The sequence below is a fragment of the Equus asinus genome, chromosome 20 (assembly GCF_041296235.1).
Source record: "Equus asinus isolate D_3611 breed Donkey chromosome 20, EquAss-T2T_v2, whole genome shotgun sequence".
Classification (NCBI taxonomy): Eukaryota; Metazoa; Chordata; class Mammalia; order Perissodactyla; family Equidae; genus Equus; species Equus asinus.
In genome coordinates, this window is record NC_091809.1 from 12,426,293 (window position 1) to 12,438,883 (window position 12,591).

Below are 12,591 nucleotides of genomic sequence, written 5' to 3' on the forward strand. Positions count from 1 at the left end.
TCCGCCCCGCGCCTGCGCCCTGGGCCACGCGAGCGGTCCAAGCGGCGAACACACTGCCTCCCTGGTCTTCGCCGCGCTGTACGACCCGGGGGGGCTCGCCCCCATCCCGTGCCCCCACTTCCTTGCCTGAATCCTGGGGTGCCCGTCAAGGCCAGTGCTCCATCCCGCCGCCCCCCTCGTCTCCCAGCGTCCAGGTTCTCCCCTGGGGTCCACTTCGGGGGGCGTTGTCGGTGACACCACCCACCCGACACCCCAAATCCCAACCAGCGTTTTCTTGACATCTCGGGGTCCAGGAGTCTGCCCCCTTCTCCCCGAGTAGCAAACGAACTTGGCGACCACGAAGGGGCCCGTGGGTGGTCCCCACTGACACATCCCTCGGCTCGATCGGACGCTCCCGGCTCGCTCTCCGCGCCTGCCCCCATCGGGGGAGTGGAGGGTTGGAGAAAAGCTCAGGGAGGCCAGATCGCCGAGGGCCGGTGCTTGGGCGGCTGGACTCCACCCCGGGTCGAGTCCACGTCTGCTTGCCTCGACTCCGCGGGGCGCCCGGGACGGTCGGAGAGAGCGCTCCAGCCGCTGCAGAAGCCAGCTTCGCTTCGGGGCCCTTAGGACCTCCGGCTACCAGGGAAACCACCCTCGGGGGGAAGGAAAGCAACGGGAAGAGAAGTCGCGACGCCCCGGCCAGATTGGGTAGGTCCCCGTGGTGTGCACACCGAGGTCCCTTTGTCCTTGCTCATTTGAGAAGCTCCGCGGGGGCGGTTCTTCGTGTGTCGGGCGCCGCCGAGTGTAGGACGCGGACTCAGTGGGAGTGGAAGCGCGAGTTTTGGTTTTTGGTTTCGGTTTCTTTGTTCTAGCTCCCATTCGCTGGCCGAGGGTTTTTTTTTTGGGAAAGCACGCTTGTTTGGTGTTTGGATGTTGGTTGTCTGTCTCTGTGTCAAAGGTGTTAATGTGGGAGGTGCAGCGTCTATTCCACCTAAGAGCCCCCCCGGGGAAGATTTTGGCTGATCCATCGACCTTTAGCTACAAGCCAATGACTAAGAAACAAGCGGTGTTTTATTGTAACACCGCCTGGACGATGGATGTCTTGAAAACCGAGGAAAGACGGTCGTTGAGTGGAACTCTGAGTTCCTATACTGTCTTGTGCAGTTGGAGTTGTTCTCTGAGAGGTCTGGGCGATCGGATGAGATTTCCGTGTGTGCAGGCTTTTATGCAGTTGCACAAATCGGGATTGGAACCGGCCGGGAACCAAGCTGATGTTCCCAAGGAAAGTTAAGCTTCCGGTAGAAGATGCTCAGACACCAGAAGAGAAACTTGCTGAGGACTAGGCGGCCCTAAGTGTGCTGAATCCTTTTCAGGCTGATTTCAGTGTGGCACAAATGCCCCCGGAGACCCCACAGCAATCTCAAACAATGGCAAGTGGGAGGAGCCCCTGCGGCAACCGCCCCCTTTGTATCTGCCCTTAGCGTATGAGGGGGCGGTAGGGGAAGCTGGACCCCCAGCCGATCCCCCTGGGTAGGAGTCAGGAGCAGGAATGGTCTCCCCATCGAGAACGGGCCGGGGTCCGCCTTTTGGCCAGGGGTCTTCTGGGCCGGAGGCAGGGCAGTTTCCTCTGCACCAGTTGCCTGGGGCAACCGGTTACTTATTATTGAATTTATACCCATTTTTCAACTTCTGATTTGCTAAATTGGAGAAGCCAAAAGCCGTCCTACCGGGAAGATCCACGAACGAGGACAGATTTGTTTGCAACTATTTTTTCTACCCACCGCCCTACTTGGGCGGACGTTCAGTCTTTGTTAAGGATAATGCTCGCGGGCGCAGAGTGGCTCCTCGTGATAAAAATCAAGGAAGAGGCTGAGCGTTTACACGGTGAGGATCCCCATCAGCCTCCCGCTTCTTATGTGGCCGTGCCCCAGGTAGAGCCCGCTGGGGACCCAAGCACAGATGACGGGAAATGCGTTATTGAGCCGTTATTGGAGGGGCATCTTGGCTGGATTTTCAGAGTCCCCAGACAAAGGAGCTTAAACAAAATTCAGGAGCTCCAGCAAGGACCGGGAGAAAATCCTGTGGCGTGTTTAGAACGCACGGATCAGGCATACAGAAAAGAATACTGACCCAGACCCGGGAGCCCCCCGGGCAGTCAACATGACCTTTATTGAACGGAGCGCCCCGGACAGTAGGAGGCAACTCAGGCCAGTGGAAGTGGCCGTAGCTGGGAGTGCTGGTCAGTTGGTGGAAATTGCTTTCAAAGTCTCTAATGCTCGAGAGGAGCATAGAGCAAGGGTGGTCAAGGTGTTTGACACAGCCCGCCCCACCCCCCAGACGGGAGGGACAGAAAAGGGGGCCCCAGGCCGAGGAAGAAGGGACGCCAAAAATTGGAGGAAAAGCAGGTGTGCCTGTTGCAAAGATGAGGGGCGCTGGAGAAACCAGTGCCCTAAGTTAGAGAAAGGCACCAGGGGCGGGGGGGAAGGCGGAGCCCCCAGAGCAGCTCAGGAGAGTCTGAGACTCAGAGGACGAAGACAATGGTTGATGGGGCCCTGGTTCCTTGCCGTGCTGGCGGCTCCTGTTTCAACAGTCCCCCGTGAGCCCCGGGTACAAGTGAGCCCCGGTACAAGCCAATCGGTTGGCTTTCTGGTGGACACTGGTGCCACTTTTCAGTGTTAAACTTGCAGTTGATGTCCTGGAGTGACTCCTCCGTTGTCATTGTTGGAATCACGGGTGACTCTCCACTGAGGCCCGTGCTGCAGCCGCTGGGGTGCATCTTGGGAGAACAAAAGCTGAAACGTGGCTTTTTATGTGTCCCAGATGGTCCCGTCCCCCTCGTTGGACGGGATTTGCTTTGTAAGCTGAATGCTCAGATAACTCTCTCATCCGGGAAGAAACAGGTCTGCCTGCAGGCGCCACCGGAAAATGTGCGCAAACCGTGGCGGCGCCCCCTCTCCCCCCGAGAGACCCCCCCCCAGCCCCACCCAGGCCTGCGAACGAGTGAGTACAGCCGGCTGGGCTGCTGGGGTGCCCGGACAGGCTCGGTCTGCCACCCTAGTAAGAATGGAACTTGAGGAAGGAGCCCCTTGTCCGAGAAAGCGACAGTGTCCCCTGAAGAAAGAGGCCTGGGGAGGCGTCCAGCGGTTCAGCAGGTTCTTGCTGCCTCGGCTGATGAGGCCCTGCCGCCACCATGCAACACGACGGCCCTCTCACCAGGCGGAAGCCACACTCAGATGAGGACCGGTTTGTGCAGGATTTGAGGGCCATTAAGGACATCGTGCGGGACGTATGGCCAACAGCGGCAAAGCCCGTACGCTGGTCACTGCGCTGCCGGGGGAGCGCGGCTGGTCCTCGGTGCTGGACCTGAAGGACACTGGCCTTGGCATTCCGTTGGAAAGAAGGTCTTAACCGTTGTTTGCCTTCCAGGGGCAAGACCCGGATACACGGGTCACAGAACAATATCGTTGGACCGTGTTGCCTCGGGGTTAAGAACGCCCGTACTCTGTTCAGTGAGACCCTGTTTAGAAAGACTTGAGGGGACTCCAGCTCAATCAGGGGACGTTATTACAACATGCTGATGATTTCCTGATGGCAAGTCCCGGTTGCCGGCAGCGGCTGGACGACGCCATCGTAGCGCTAAGCCATATCTTGCTTGGCGTGGCTGCAAGGTGTCCCCCAGGAAGGCCCAGATCTGTAAACCACAAAGGGTCTAGCTGGGTTTCCAGAAAAGCCAGGGCGCCTGCAACTTGACGTCTGACCCACGACAGGCAATTTCACGGGTGAGACGCCCTCGGAACCGAAGACAGTTATGAGGGTTTTTAGGCGAGACAGAGTTCTGTCAGATCTGGATTCCCGATTTCGGACTAATAGTCAAGCACTTGTGTGATGCTTTAAAGGGAAGGGAAACAGACCCCCTTGTGTGGTCGGGAGGATGCCAAAGGGCATTCGGGACGTTGAAGCAGGAGTTATTGGCTGCACCGGCCTTGGGCCTCCCAGATTGATTGATTGATTGACTTTGTAAAATTGGCCCTGAGCTCACGTCTGCTGCCAATCTTCTTCCTTTTTTTTTTCTTCTTCTCCCCAAAGCCCCCCAGTATATAGTTGTGTATTCTAGCTGGAGGTCTCTCTGGTTGTGGCATGTGGGACGCTGCCTCAGCATGGCCTGATGAGAGGTGCCATGTTCGCACCCAGGATGCGAACCGGCGAAACCCTGGGCTGCCGAAGTGGAGCGCGTGAACCCAACCACTCGGCCCCGGGCCCCCCAGATTTAAAGAAAGAATTTAAACTATGTATGCGAGAGGTAGGGGACAGCTCTGGGAGTATTGGTGCAACTTCTGGGGGAGGTCCCCAGACCACTAGCCAACTTATCCAGACAATTGGGCCACACCGCCCAAGGATGGCCCCCGTGCCTGCGGGCTGTAGTGGCCGCCTGTGACCTGCCACAGGAAGCAGAATGGTTTACCCTGGGACAGCCCACAGTGGTCTTTGTGCCCCGTCCAGTGCTTGTCCTCCTTGAACAAAAAGAGGGATATCGGCAAACTGCCGGGGGAATGGGCAGATACCAGGCTATTTGCCAGCCAACCCTAATGTCACCTGAAAGGCCGAGACAGCCTTGACTTCTGACACGTCACTTCCGACCTCAGAATGGCGTCAGCCCTCACAGGTGCCCAGGAGTCCAAGAAACTGTGTGTTCGAGCTGCTTCGACCTGTCGGCTCAGCCCCTGACACGTCCCGATCGGGACCGGTTCATGGATGGCAGCGGCTCTGGGGGCGACGGGCAGAGACGAGCCAGCTGGGCTGTGGAGGCTGAGGATGGGGTCATCGAGGCACAGCCCTCTCCCCTGGGGACATCAGCCCCAAAAGCAGAATGGATTGCCCTCATGAGGGCCTGGCAACTGTCGAAAGGGAGAAAGGGGGATGTGTACCCCATTTCGAAGTATGCGTTCGTGGTGGCCCATGCTCACGGGGCCATGCGGAAGGACGGGGGGGCTGCTGACTGCGGAAATAAAGGGAAGACATGCTCCAGAAATCTCAGCTCGGGTCCACGCGGTGACGGACCCGATTATGCGCTGCTCAGGCCGTCCAAGGACTGGCTCGTGTGTGGCTCCTGGAAATTGGATGGCGGACAAGGCTGCTAAGGGACGTGAATTCTTCGGGGCCCTCATCCCACGATGAGATGTAAGTCCGTGTGACCCCTCTCGTACGAAGAGGACCTAAAAGGGCACAGGAATGGGGTTTCGATGACAGGCCCCTTCTCGTAAATGCAAGATAAACCCTCCTGGGCTCGCTCTCCTCCTTGAGGCCCTGGGGTGGCCCTTGATCAGGTCCCTGCACGAGTGCACCCATTGTGGGAGAGGTGCCTTCGTGACCTGTCACGGCCTCGCCTTACAGGGCCCACGCAGCGCCAGCTGGCTCAGAAGGCCCCCCCCCCGGCTCCTGCCCGATCTGGGCTGGAACAACCCAAAGATGGAAGGACCACCCCCACCGGAGGGCCTCAGTACCCCGGGAACGACCTTGTGAGGACGGGCAAGTGGACTTTACAGAAGTGCCTGAGAGAATGGGACGGGGAGCATGAAACGCTCGGTGGCGTTTGTAGACACTTTTTCAGCGTGGATAGAGGCGTCGCCCACCCGAACTGAGAAAGCCGCCGAGGTGGCCAAGTGCTTGCCAAGAGAAATTGTCCCTGGGTTCGGACTGCCACCTAGTGTCCAGAGCGATAATGGACCTGCCTTTGTGGCTGAAGCTACACGACCGTAAGTAAGGCTCAAACGGAAGCCGAGTGCCTCTCGGAGACCCCAGTGCCCGGGAAAAACGGAAAAGATGAGTCACACTGCGAAGAGGACGGTGGCCAGACGTGGCCAAGAGACCCATGTGAACCGGGACAGACCACGCCCAGTTGCCCTCCTCCGTGGCAGGGTGACCCCTGGAAGTGGGCTTGCATTAAGCCCTTATGAAATGTATGGGAGACCCTTCCTAGCTCCACGGGACGGGGGGGACCCCACGCGATCACGGAAATTAAATTGAAACCGTGCACAGCACCTAGGGGAGATATTAACTACTGTGCGTGAGTTTGTCTCCTCCAGGTCGCCACCCGGACGTGAGACTTCGCTGCATCCGTTCCAGCCGGAGGACAAGGTGCTTCTGACGGTGTGGCAGGAACCGGGGCCGGAACAGCAACTTGCAGGAAAGTGGAAGGGGCCCTGTGACGTGTTGTTCACCAGCCGTCCATCCGTTTAGTTGGCGGGTGTGAGACCGAGTGGGGAGACCAGCCGCCAGTGGGGAAAGCAGACCGCCGGAGGGAGGGTCTTAAGTTGCTCTTCCGAAAACAGTCATGAGGTTCGTCGCATTGCTGATTCATTTCTGTTCCTTGTATTTCCCAGTTGCCGCCTGGCTGGACAACTCTCTGGTGCGCATCGCACAAACCATCGCCAACTCGACGCAGGCCGTGGACTGCTGGATTTGCCTTCCGCGAGCTCAGTCCACTGCGGACCACGGGGACCCCCTGGTGCATCCTGTCTCGGACTTCACCCAAGTCCCCGACGGAGACTGGGTCCCCACGAGAGACCTCCGGGCTCGCACCCTTATGTACCGGGTGCGCATCAGTCACTTCCCCCACGAGAACCCCGCCGACATCGCCTGTCTGACGCTTCCTCTCTCCTCCAGTCCCGCCTTGTACTGGACCCAGGGCCCCCAGCAGATCCCCGAGTACTTTGAGATGGCGCCACCTCCGCCCTCGGGGCAGCTCCCCATGTGCGCCCAGCGGTCCGCCAGGTACCCAGCGGAGGACATCAAGTCGGTGGTCGACTATTCGTTTCTGGAGCGGCCGTGGATGGAACGAACCGGATTCAAAGTGGGTTACTATTTCTACACTAACAGCTCCGTGGGCTACTACACTCACATCGAAGGGGAAAGTAAGGTCTTCTGTGCCCCTCCCGGCCACGTTTTCGTTTGCAAGATTAATAATTACCCCTGGGCCACAGAATGCCTCCACAATTTCACTGTTTCCACTCAGTGTCTCCTCGGAAACCTGGTCACCCCTTTCTCGCTCCACAGTCTGAACGAATCGAAACACTGGGCAAGCTCCTTAAAATTATACACCCGGGTCGCCCGGGACTTGCCGGGCAACGTTCCTGCCAGGGACGAGTATTTCTTTGGGTCCACGCTGCTGCCTTGGCGGGGCGGCGCGGGCCACCCGCACGTCCTCCGCAGCCTGTCTCGCACGCTGACCGTCATCGCGAACGAAACGGCCAAGTCCCTCATTAACGCGCACGCCTCCCTCGACTCGCTGGCCAAGGTCGTCTTGGATAATCGGATGGCCTTGGACTACATGCTTGCCGAACGCGGTGGGGTTTGCGCTGTAGCCAACGCCTCCTGTTGCACGTATATCAACACCTCGTCACAAGTAGAAACCAGCGTCGAAAAGATCAGGCGCCAGGCTACCTGGCTGCAACAGCCCTTGGGTCCTGGCGCCTCCTCCGCGCTGGAGGGTGTGGACGCGGGCGTCGGCGGCTGGTTTTCGGGTTTATCCTCTCGGGTCCCGGCAGGGATCCGGTCCACGTTGTCTGGCGTGCTACCTCTCGGTTTCTCTCTGCTCCTCTTGGTGGCTGGCGTGTACCTTACTTTTAAACTCGTTCTCTGGTGCGTTCCTGGTATTTGCAGAATTTCGACTGAGACCCCAACCGCCCGCAAAGAAAACTGGCAGAAGCACCTTGGAGCTTTCCGCCTCGAAAACCCGCCGGCGTCGCCCCGGTTCAGCAGGAAGCAGCCAGACGACCGCGACGCCCCTTTCCCGTAGAAACGAAAGCAAAGTCGACAGCGGGGCCTGCGTTATGGGCTGTTTCTGTCTCAAATTAGGAATTTACAGGTTCGATAACAGCCTGGCTGGCAGTGTCTTCCTCGTCTGAAGCGACACTTTCCCAGCCGCTGAGGTTGGCCGTTCCAAGTGTGTGTAGTTTTTCCTTTCTCTGGTTTCTCTGCCTTTGCTCCCTGCCCCCCCCTTCCTTAGGACTTAAGAATCACCCTGGTTCCGGGGAGTCCGGATGACATGGTGCAGTGAAGGGGCCTGGTTCTCGTGTCCTGCGTCTCGCTGGCCAAAAAGAAGGAAAACATCAGGGTCAGCGGACAAGGTCTGGCGCCCGCCCGGCTGTCTTGAGACCACCAGCAGCAAAGAGAAGTGCCTTCTGGCAGGTAGCCCCCAGCTGGACCCTGGGACCTCCCCTCTAACCCCCCGCCCACTTCTTGACGGGCAACGAGCAGTTCCTAAGATGCTGGCCGGCCGCTGCGCCCTTGGCCTTGCAGAGAGAATAAAGCTGTCTTTCCTTTTCACCCAAGACTCTGATCTCGTTACTTGGATTGGCGCCCAGGTCAGAGACCGAACTTCCCGTGACACCACCTTAGGCTGGTCCCCGTCTGTGGCCTGGGAGTCCAGGACCTTCCTATGGAGTCTCCCGCCCCCACGTTTGTCCCCCTCCCCCATGACTCCTTCCCCTGCCCAGCCAGAGGGTCCAGGTGGTCCCCCTGCTCAGTCCCTCCCCAGGGCAGAGCCCAGCCCGCCCAGGGCAGCTGTTTAAGAAAAGATCCTGGGGCCGGCCAGGTGGCGCAGCAGTTAAAGTGTGCACGTTCCGCTTTGTTGGCCCGGGGTTCGCCGGTTCAGATCCTGGGTGTGGACATGGCACCGCTTGGCAAGCCATGCTGTGGTAGGCGTCCCACATAGAAAGTAGAGGAAGATGGGCACGGATGTGAGTTCAGGGCCAGTCTTCTTCAGCAAAAAGAGGAGGATTGGCAGCAGTTAGCTCAGGGCTAATCTTCCTCAAAAAAGAAAAACAGAAAAGATCCTGAGTGAGGCTCAGGGCTGTGGCCAGTGCCAACAGGCGGCTGGCCCCCCGCAACCGGCCTGTCCTAGCATCTGCTCCGGGGGTGGTCTGCACACCTGGCTCATCCCCACAGGTGTCTTCCCGGCCCTGTGGCCCCGGGATCCACGCTCAGGTTGGAGGCACATCCTGGGCCAGAAACCGAAGTCCCGGGCAGGCAAGTGTCACTGGTTTATTTTAAAGCCTTCAGGTTAGTGACTTCTCGGTTCCTTCTGTCCCCCTCCCTCCTGGGTTCCCCAGGGGGCTGGCTGTGCAGACAGCAGCAGCCTCGGGTGACAAGGCTGCTCTGTCACGGTAAGCGGCCAGGTGGGCACCCAGAACGGGCGTCCCCACGTCACAAAGCTGGTCGTTCACGCCCGAACCCAGGACCTCGGCCTCCCGTGGTGGGCAACACTCTCACCCACTGGGCCTGTCATCTTCCAGCATCTACAACCTTCCGTCTTAGTTTAACAATTAGAGTTACAAAGATAAATGCATTCATCATAATCAGTGAGACCACGTGAAGATGTGGAAAGGAAAAAGTATTAACCTGCTTGTGTTGGGGGTCCTGGGGACCCCCTCAGATCCTGCTTACATTTCTGAGTTTTGTTTTTTTTTTTTTTTGGTGAGGAAGATTATCCTTAAGATAACATCCATTGCCAATCTCCCTTTTTGCTGAGGAAGACTGGCCCTGAGCTAACATCTGTGCCCATCTTCCTCTATTTTGTATATGGGACACTGCCACAGCATGGCTTGATGAGTCGTGTGTACGTCCGTGCCGGGGATCCAAACCTGTGAACCCCGGGCCACCAAAGCTGAGTGTACGAACTTAACTACTGTGCCACCAGGCCAGCTCCCTTCTGTGCGTATATGCAGAAGTGGGATTGCTTGCTCACGAGGTGATCCTGCCCCTGATCTTTTGAGGAGCCGCCATCCTGTTTCCTGTGGCGCCCGCCCCCGTCCAGTCCCCCCAGCAGTGCACAAGGGCTGTAATTTCTCCATATCCTCACCAGCACCGCTGGTTTCCACAGTGACCATCCTGACAGGCGTGTGGCGTTGGGTGGCAGGATTTTGACCTCCAGGACCGCCCTCCAAGACAAGCTGCAGGTGCCCGACCAGGAATCCAGCCCCGCCGGCCCTCACTCGCTTCTCTGGTAGCCTGACCCCCTTGGGCCAAGGCTGACCCGAGCGTGGACAGTGGACCCGTGGGGGTCACATGGCCCAAACCAGGCCCCTGGGATTGTCCCCCGAGGGGCTGGTCAGAGGCCCTCTGAGCTGGCCTGGGGCCTGACAGGGAGGAAGGACATGACCCCAAGGTGCCAGCAGGCAGGGAGACCCCAGGATGGAAGGACGGGCAGCCCGGCTCCTGTCTCATTCAGCTGGGCCTTCCTTGCTCTTTGCTCCTTTGAAATAAACTTCCTTTCCCCGGGCCGGCTGGCTCTGTCCCCAAGCAGATACCCGCTCCTGCCCATGTCCCCAAGGGAAGAAAACAAAATAAATGACCAGACGTCAAGTGAGGAGTCTTTAAAAGATTTTTGATGGCAGGGTCTGTCTTCTCCCTGCACACTGTGGACATCAGGGCCGGGTCACTATCTGGGGGTCTGTCCTGGGCACTGTGAGGGGTTAAGCAGCATCCCTGGCCCCACCCGCTCGATGCCAGGAGCTCCCCCAGTGTGACACCCACAGATATCCCCAGATACTGCCAAGGGTCCCTGCAAACTAATAAGGAGGCAAGCCAGTCACTCTCCTGTGCCCAAGATTTAGGGGGTGCCCAAAACGCCAGTCATCAAAGTGAATGGTGTCAGTGCGACATTTTAACAATTCAAAACGAGTGCAAAAAGTCTATGATGAACAAAATGTCGAAATTTTAAATGCACATGGGATGGAACTGCTGTGTGCAGCCATTTCGGAGCTCGAGACAAAACGAGAAAGGCGCGCCCCTTCAAACGTGGTTTTACGTCAGTTTTCAATGGTTAACTCCCGCCCCCCACCCCGCAAACGTTAAAGTGGTTGAAAAAGGATTAAAGCACTGAAAAGGAATTGTATTAAAGTTCAAAATAGTTTAAGCTTGAATTAGGTTCCACTAATACCAAAACCTGAATTTATTAGAATTTTTCCTTTCCTGGCTTTCATGGAAGCAAACTCGGCTCTATTTTCATGAAAACCACTAAGCTTTACAAAAATATATAAAAATTTGTGCCCAGGGGTACGCGTTTCCTTTTGCTTCAGGCGGGCCGTGGGGCTGTCTACCCGGCAGGAGTTAAACGTTGTTAACCAGATTTCAGAGCGACTCGCTCATCTCCCAGGTCACCACTCACGGGTGTTCACCTGACGGGTTTATTCATTTATGTCTGAAATAAGATCACGCCTTATTTGACAGGCAGTGAATGAATCCCTTGCTGGTGGACTAGTTAGAAATGGTCTGGGCAGCCGGTCAGAAACGGGGGACACTATTTTCAGAGGGGGTATGGCCTCTGGGAGATGAGCTTTAGGTGGAATAATACGGACAGAGAGGTGGGTGGTGAAGGCCACCACTTGTGTTAAAGGACATACAGCTGTCATGGGCTGAAGAAGGTGTGTCCCCCCTGAAATGCATCTGTTGAAGGCCTAACGGCCAGCGTGGCCATCTGGAGACCAGGCCTCTAAGGATGTAGCGAAGGTTAAATGACGTCAGAGGACGGGGCCCTAATCCCATAGGATTCGTGTCATTCTAAGAGGCAGCAGACAGCTCCCTCGCTCTCTCTCTCCCTCCCTCTGTGCGTGTCAAGGAAAGGCCACGTGAGGACACGGCGAGAAGGCGGCCATCTGCCCTCACCAGAAACCGCCCTGCCAGCACCTTGATCTCGGCCTTCCAGCCTCCCTGCTGTGTGAGTGACCCAGTCCGCGGGACTCTCTTACAGCGGCGGAGCAGACAGTAGAACAGCTGTTCCCACAAATATGCTTAAAATATGCTTATTGATGCAGAGAATGTTTCTAGAGTTTTCAAGACCTGGGCGAGAGTTGGAGAGAAGTGGGCCCAGGGTACCAGGGAGGGAAATGACCGTGCCCTGCATGTCCTCGTGTGCCTGCTCGTTCTTTATCTCTCACGGGACGGGTTAACACATCTACAAGTTCTGATACCCTTCCTTGATGCAGAGCCCGACCGCCTTCCCTCGAGTGTGGGCGGGACTTAGGGAGTTGCTCCTAACCAACAGGATGTGGAGGAAGTGACGGCGTGACACTCTGGAGGGTAGGTCATAAAAGGACTGTGGCCTCCAGCTGGCTCTCTCTGGGGAAGCCAGCCGCCATACTGTGAGGAGGCTCAGGCGGTGCTGTGGAGAGGCCCACCTGGAGGGGGAGCCGAGGCCTCCCGTCGGCAGCCACAAGAGGGAGCCATCCTGCAAGCGGCTCCTCCGGCCCCAGTCGAGCCTTCAGATGAGGCAGCCCCGGATGATAGCTTAACTGCCACCTCATGAGAGACCCTAAGCTAGGACCCCACAGCTAAGTTACTCCCAAATTCTTGACTAACAGAAACCATGAGATAATGCCTGTTTGTTGTTTTAAACCACTCAATCGTGGGGTAATTTGCTAAGGCGGCAATAGATTAAAAAAATACACCATGCAGGTATTACCCATTGAACATCTTAAGTAATCAGTTTCTGCCAGCCACCGGGAAGCTCCTAGATTTGCAAAAGTTTGGAGCTGAAAGGACCCCCAGGTCACCAGAGCCACTGGGCCTGCAATCAGGGTAACCAAGTCCCCAGCATGACCAGGTGCAGGCAGG

At 57.4% G+C, this 12,591-nt stretch overlaps 1 protein-coding gene across 2 annotated transcripts; it reads left to right on the forward strand.

The window, feature by feature from the left end:
- The first annotated feature begins 16 nt into the window (after window positions 1-16).
- Window positions 17-8,304, forward strand: LOC106834177 (endogenous retrovirus group V member 1 Env polyprotein-like). 2 transcript variants are annotated; one of them, XM_070491637.1, is made up of 2 exons: window positions 17-687; window positions 6,063-8,304. In XM_070491637.1, the coding sequence occupies exon 2, from the start codon at window positions 6,311-6,313 to the stop codon at window positions 7,772-7,774; it is 1,464 nt and encodes a 487-aa protein (XP_070347738.1). In that variant the 5' UTR covers window positions 17-687; window positions 6,063-6,310; the 3' UTR covers window positions 7,775-8,304. The 2 variants fall into 2 exon arrangements, with proteins under 2 accessions (XP_070347738.1, XP_070347739.1); XM_070491638.1 differs by having other exon boundaries at window positions 56-687; window positions 6,360-8,304.
- The last annotated feature ends 4,287 nt before the right edge of the window (window positions 8,305-12,591 follow it).

Bases quoted from the DNA above. Each gene is read 5' to 3' on its own strand.
- LOC106834177 (XM_070491637.1), top strand. From the start codon at position 6,311: ATGAGGTTCGTCGCATTGCTGATTCATTTCTGTTCCTTGTATTTCCCA.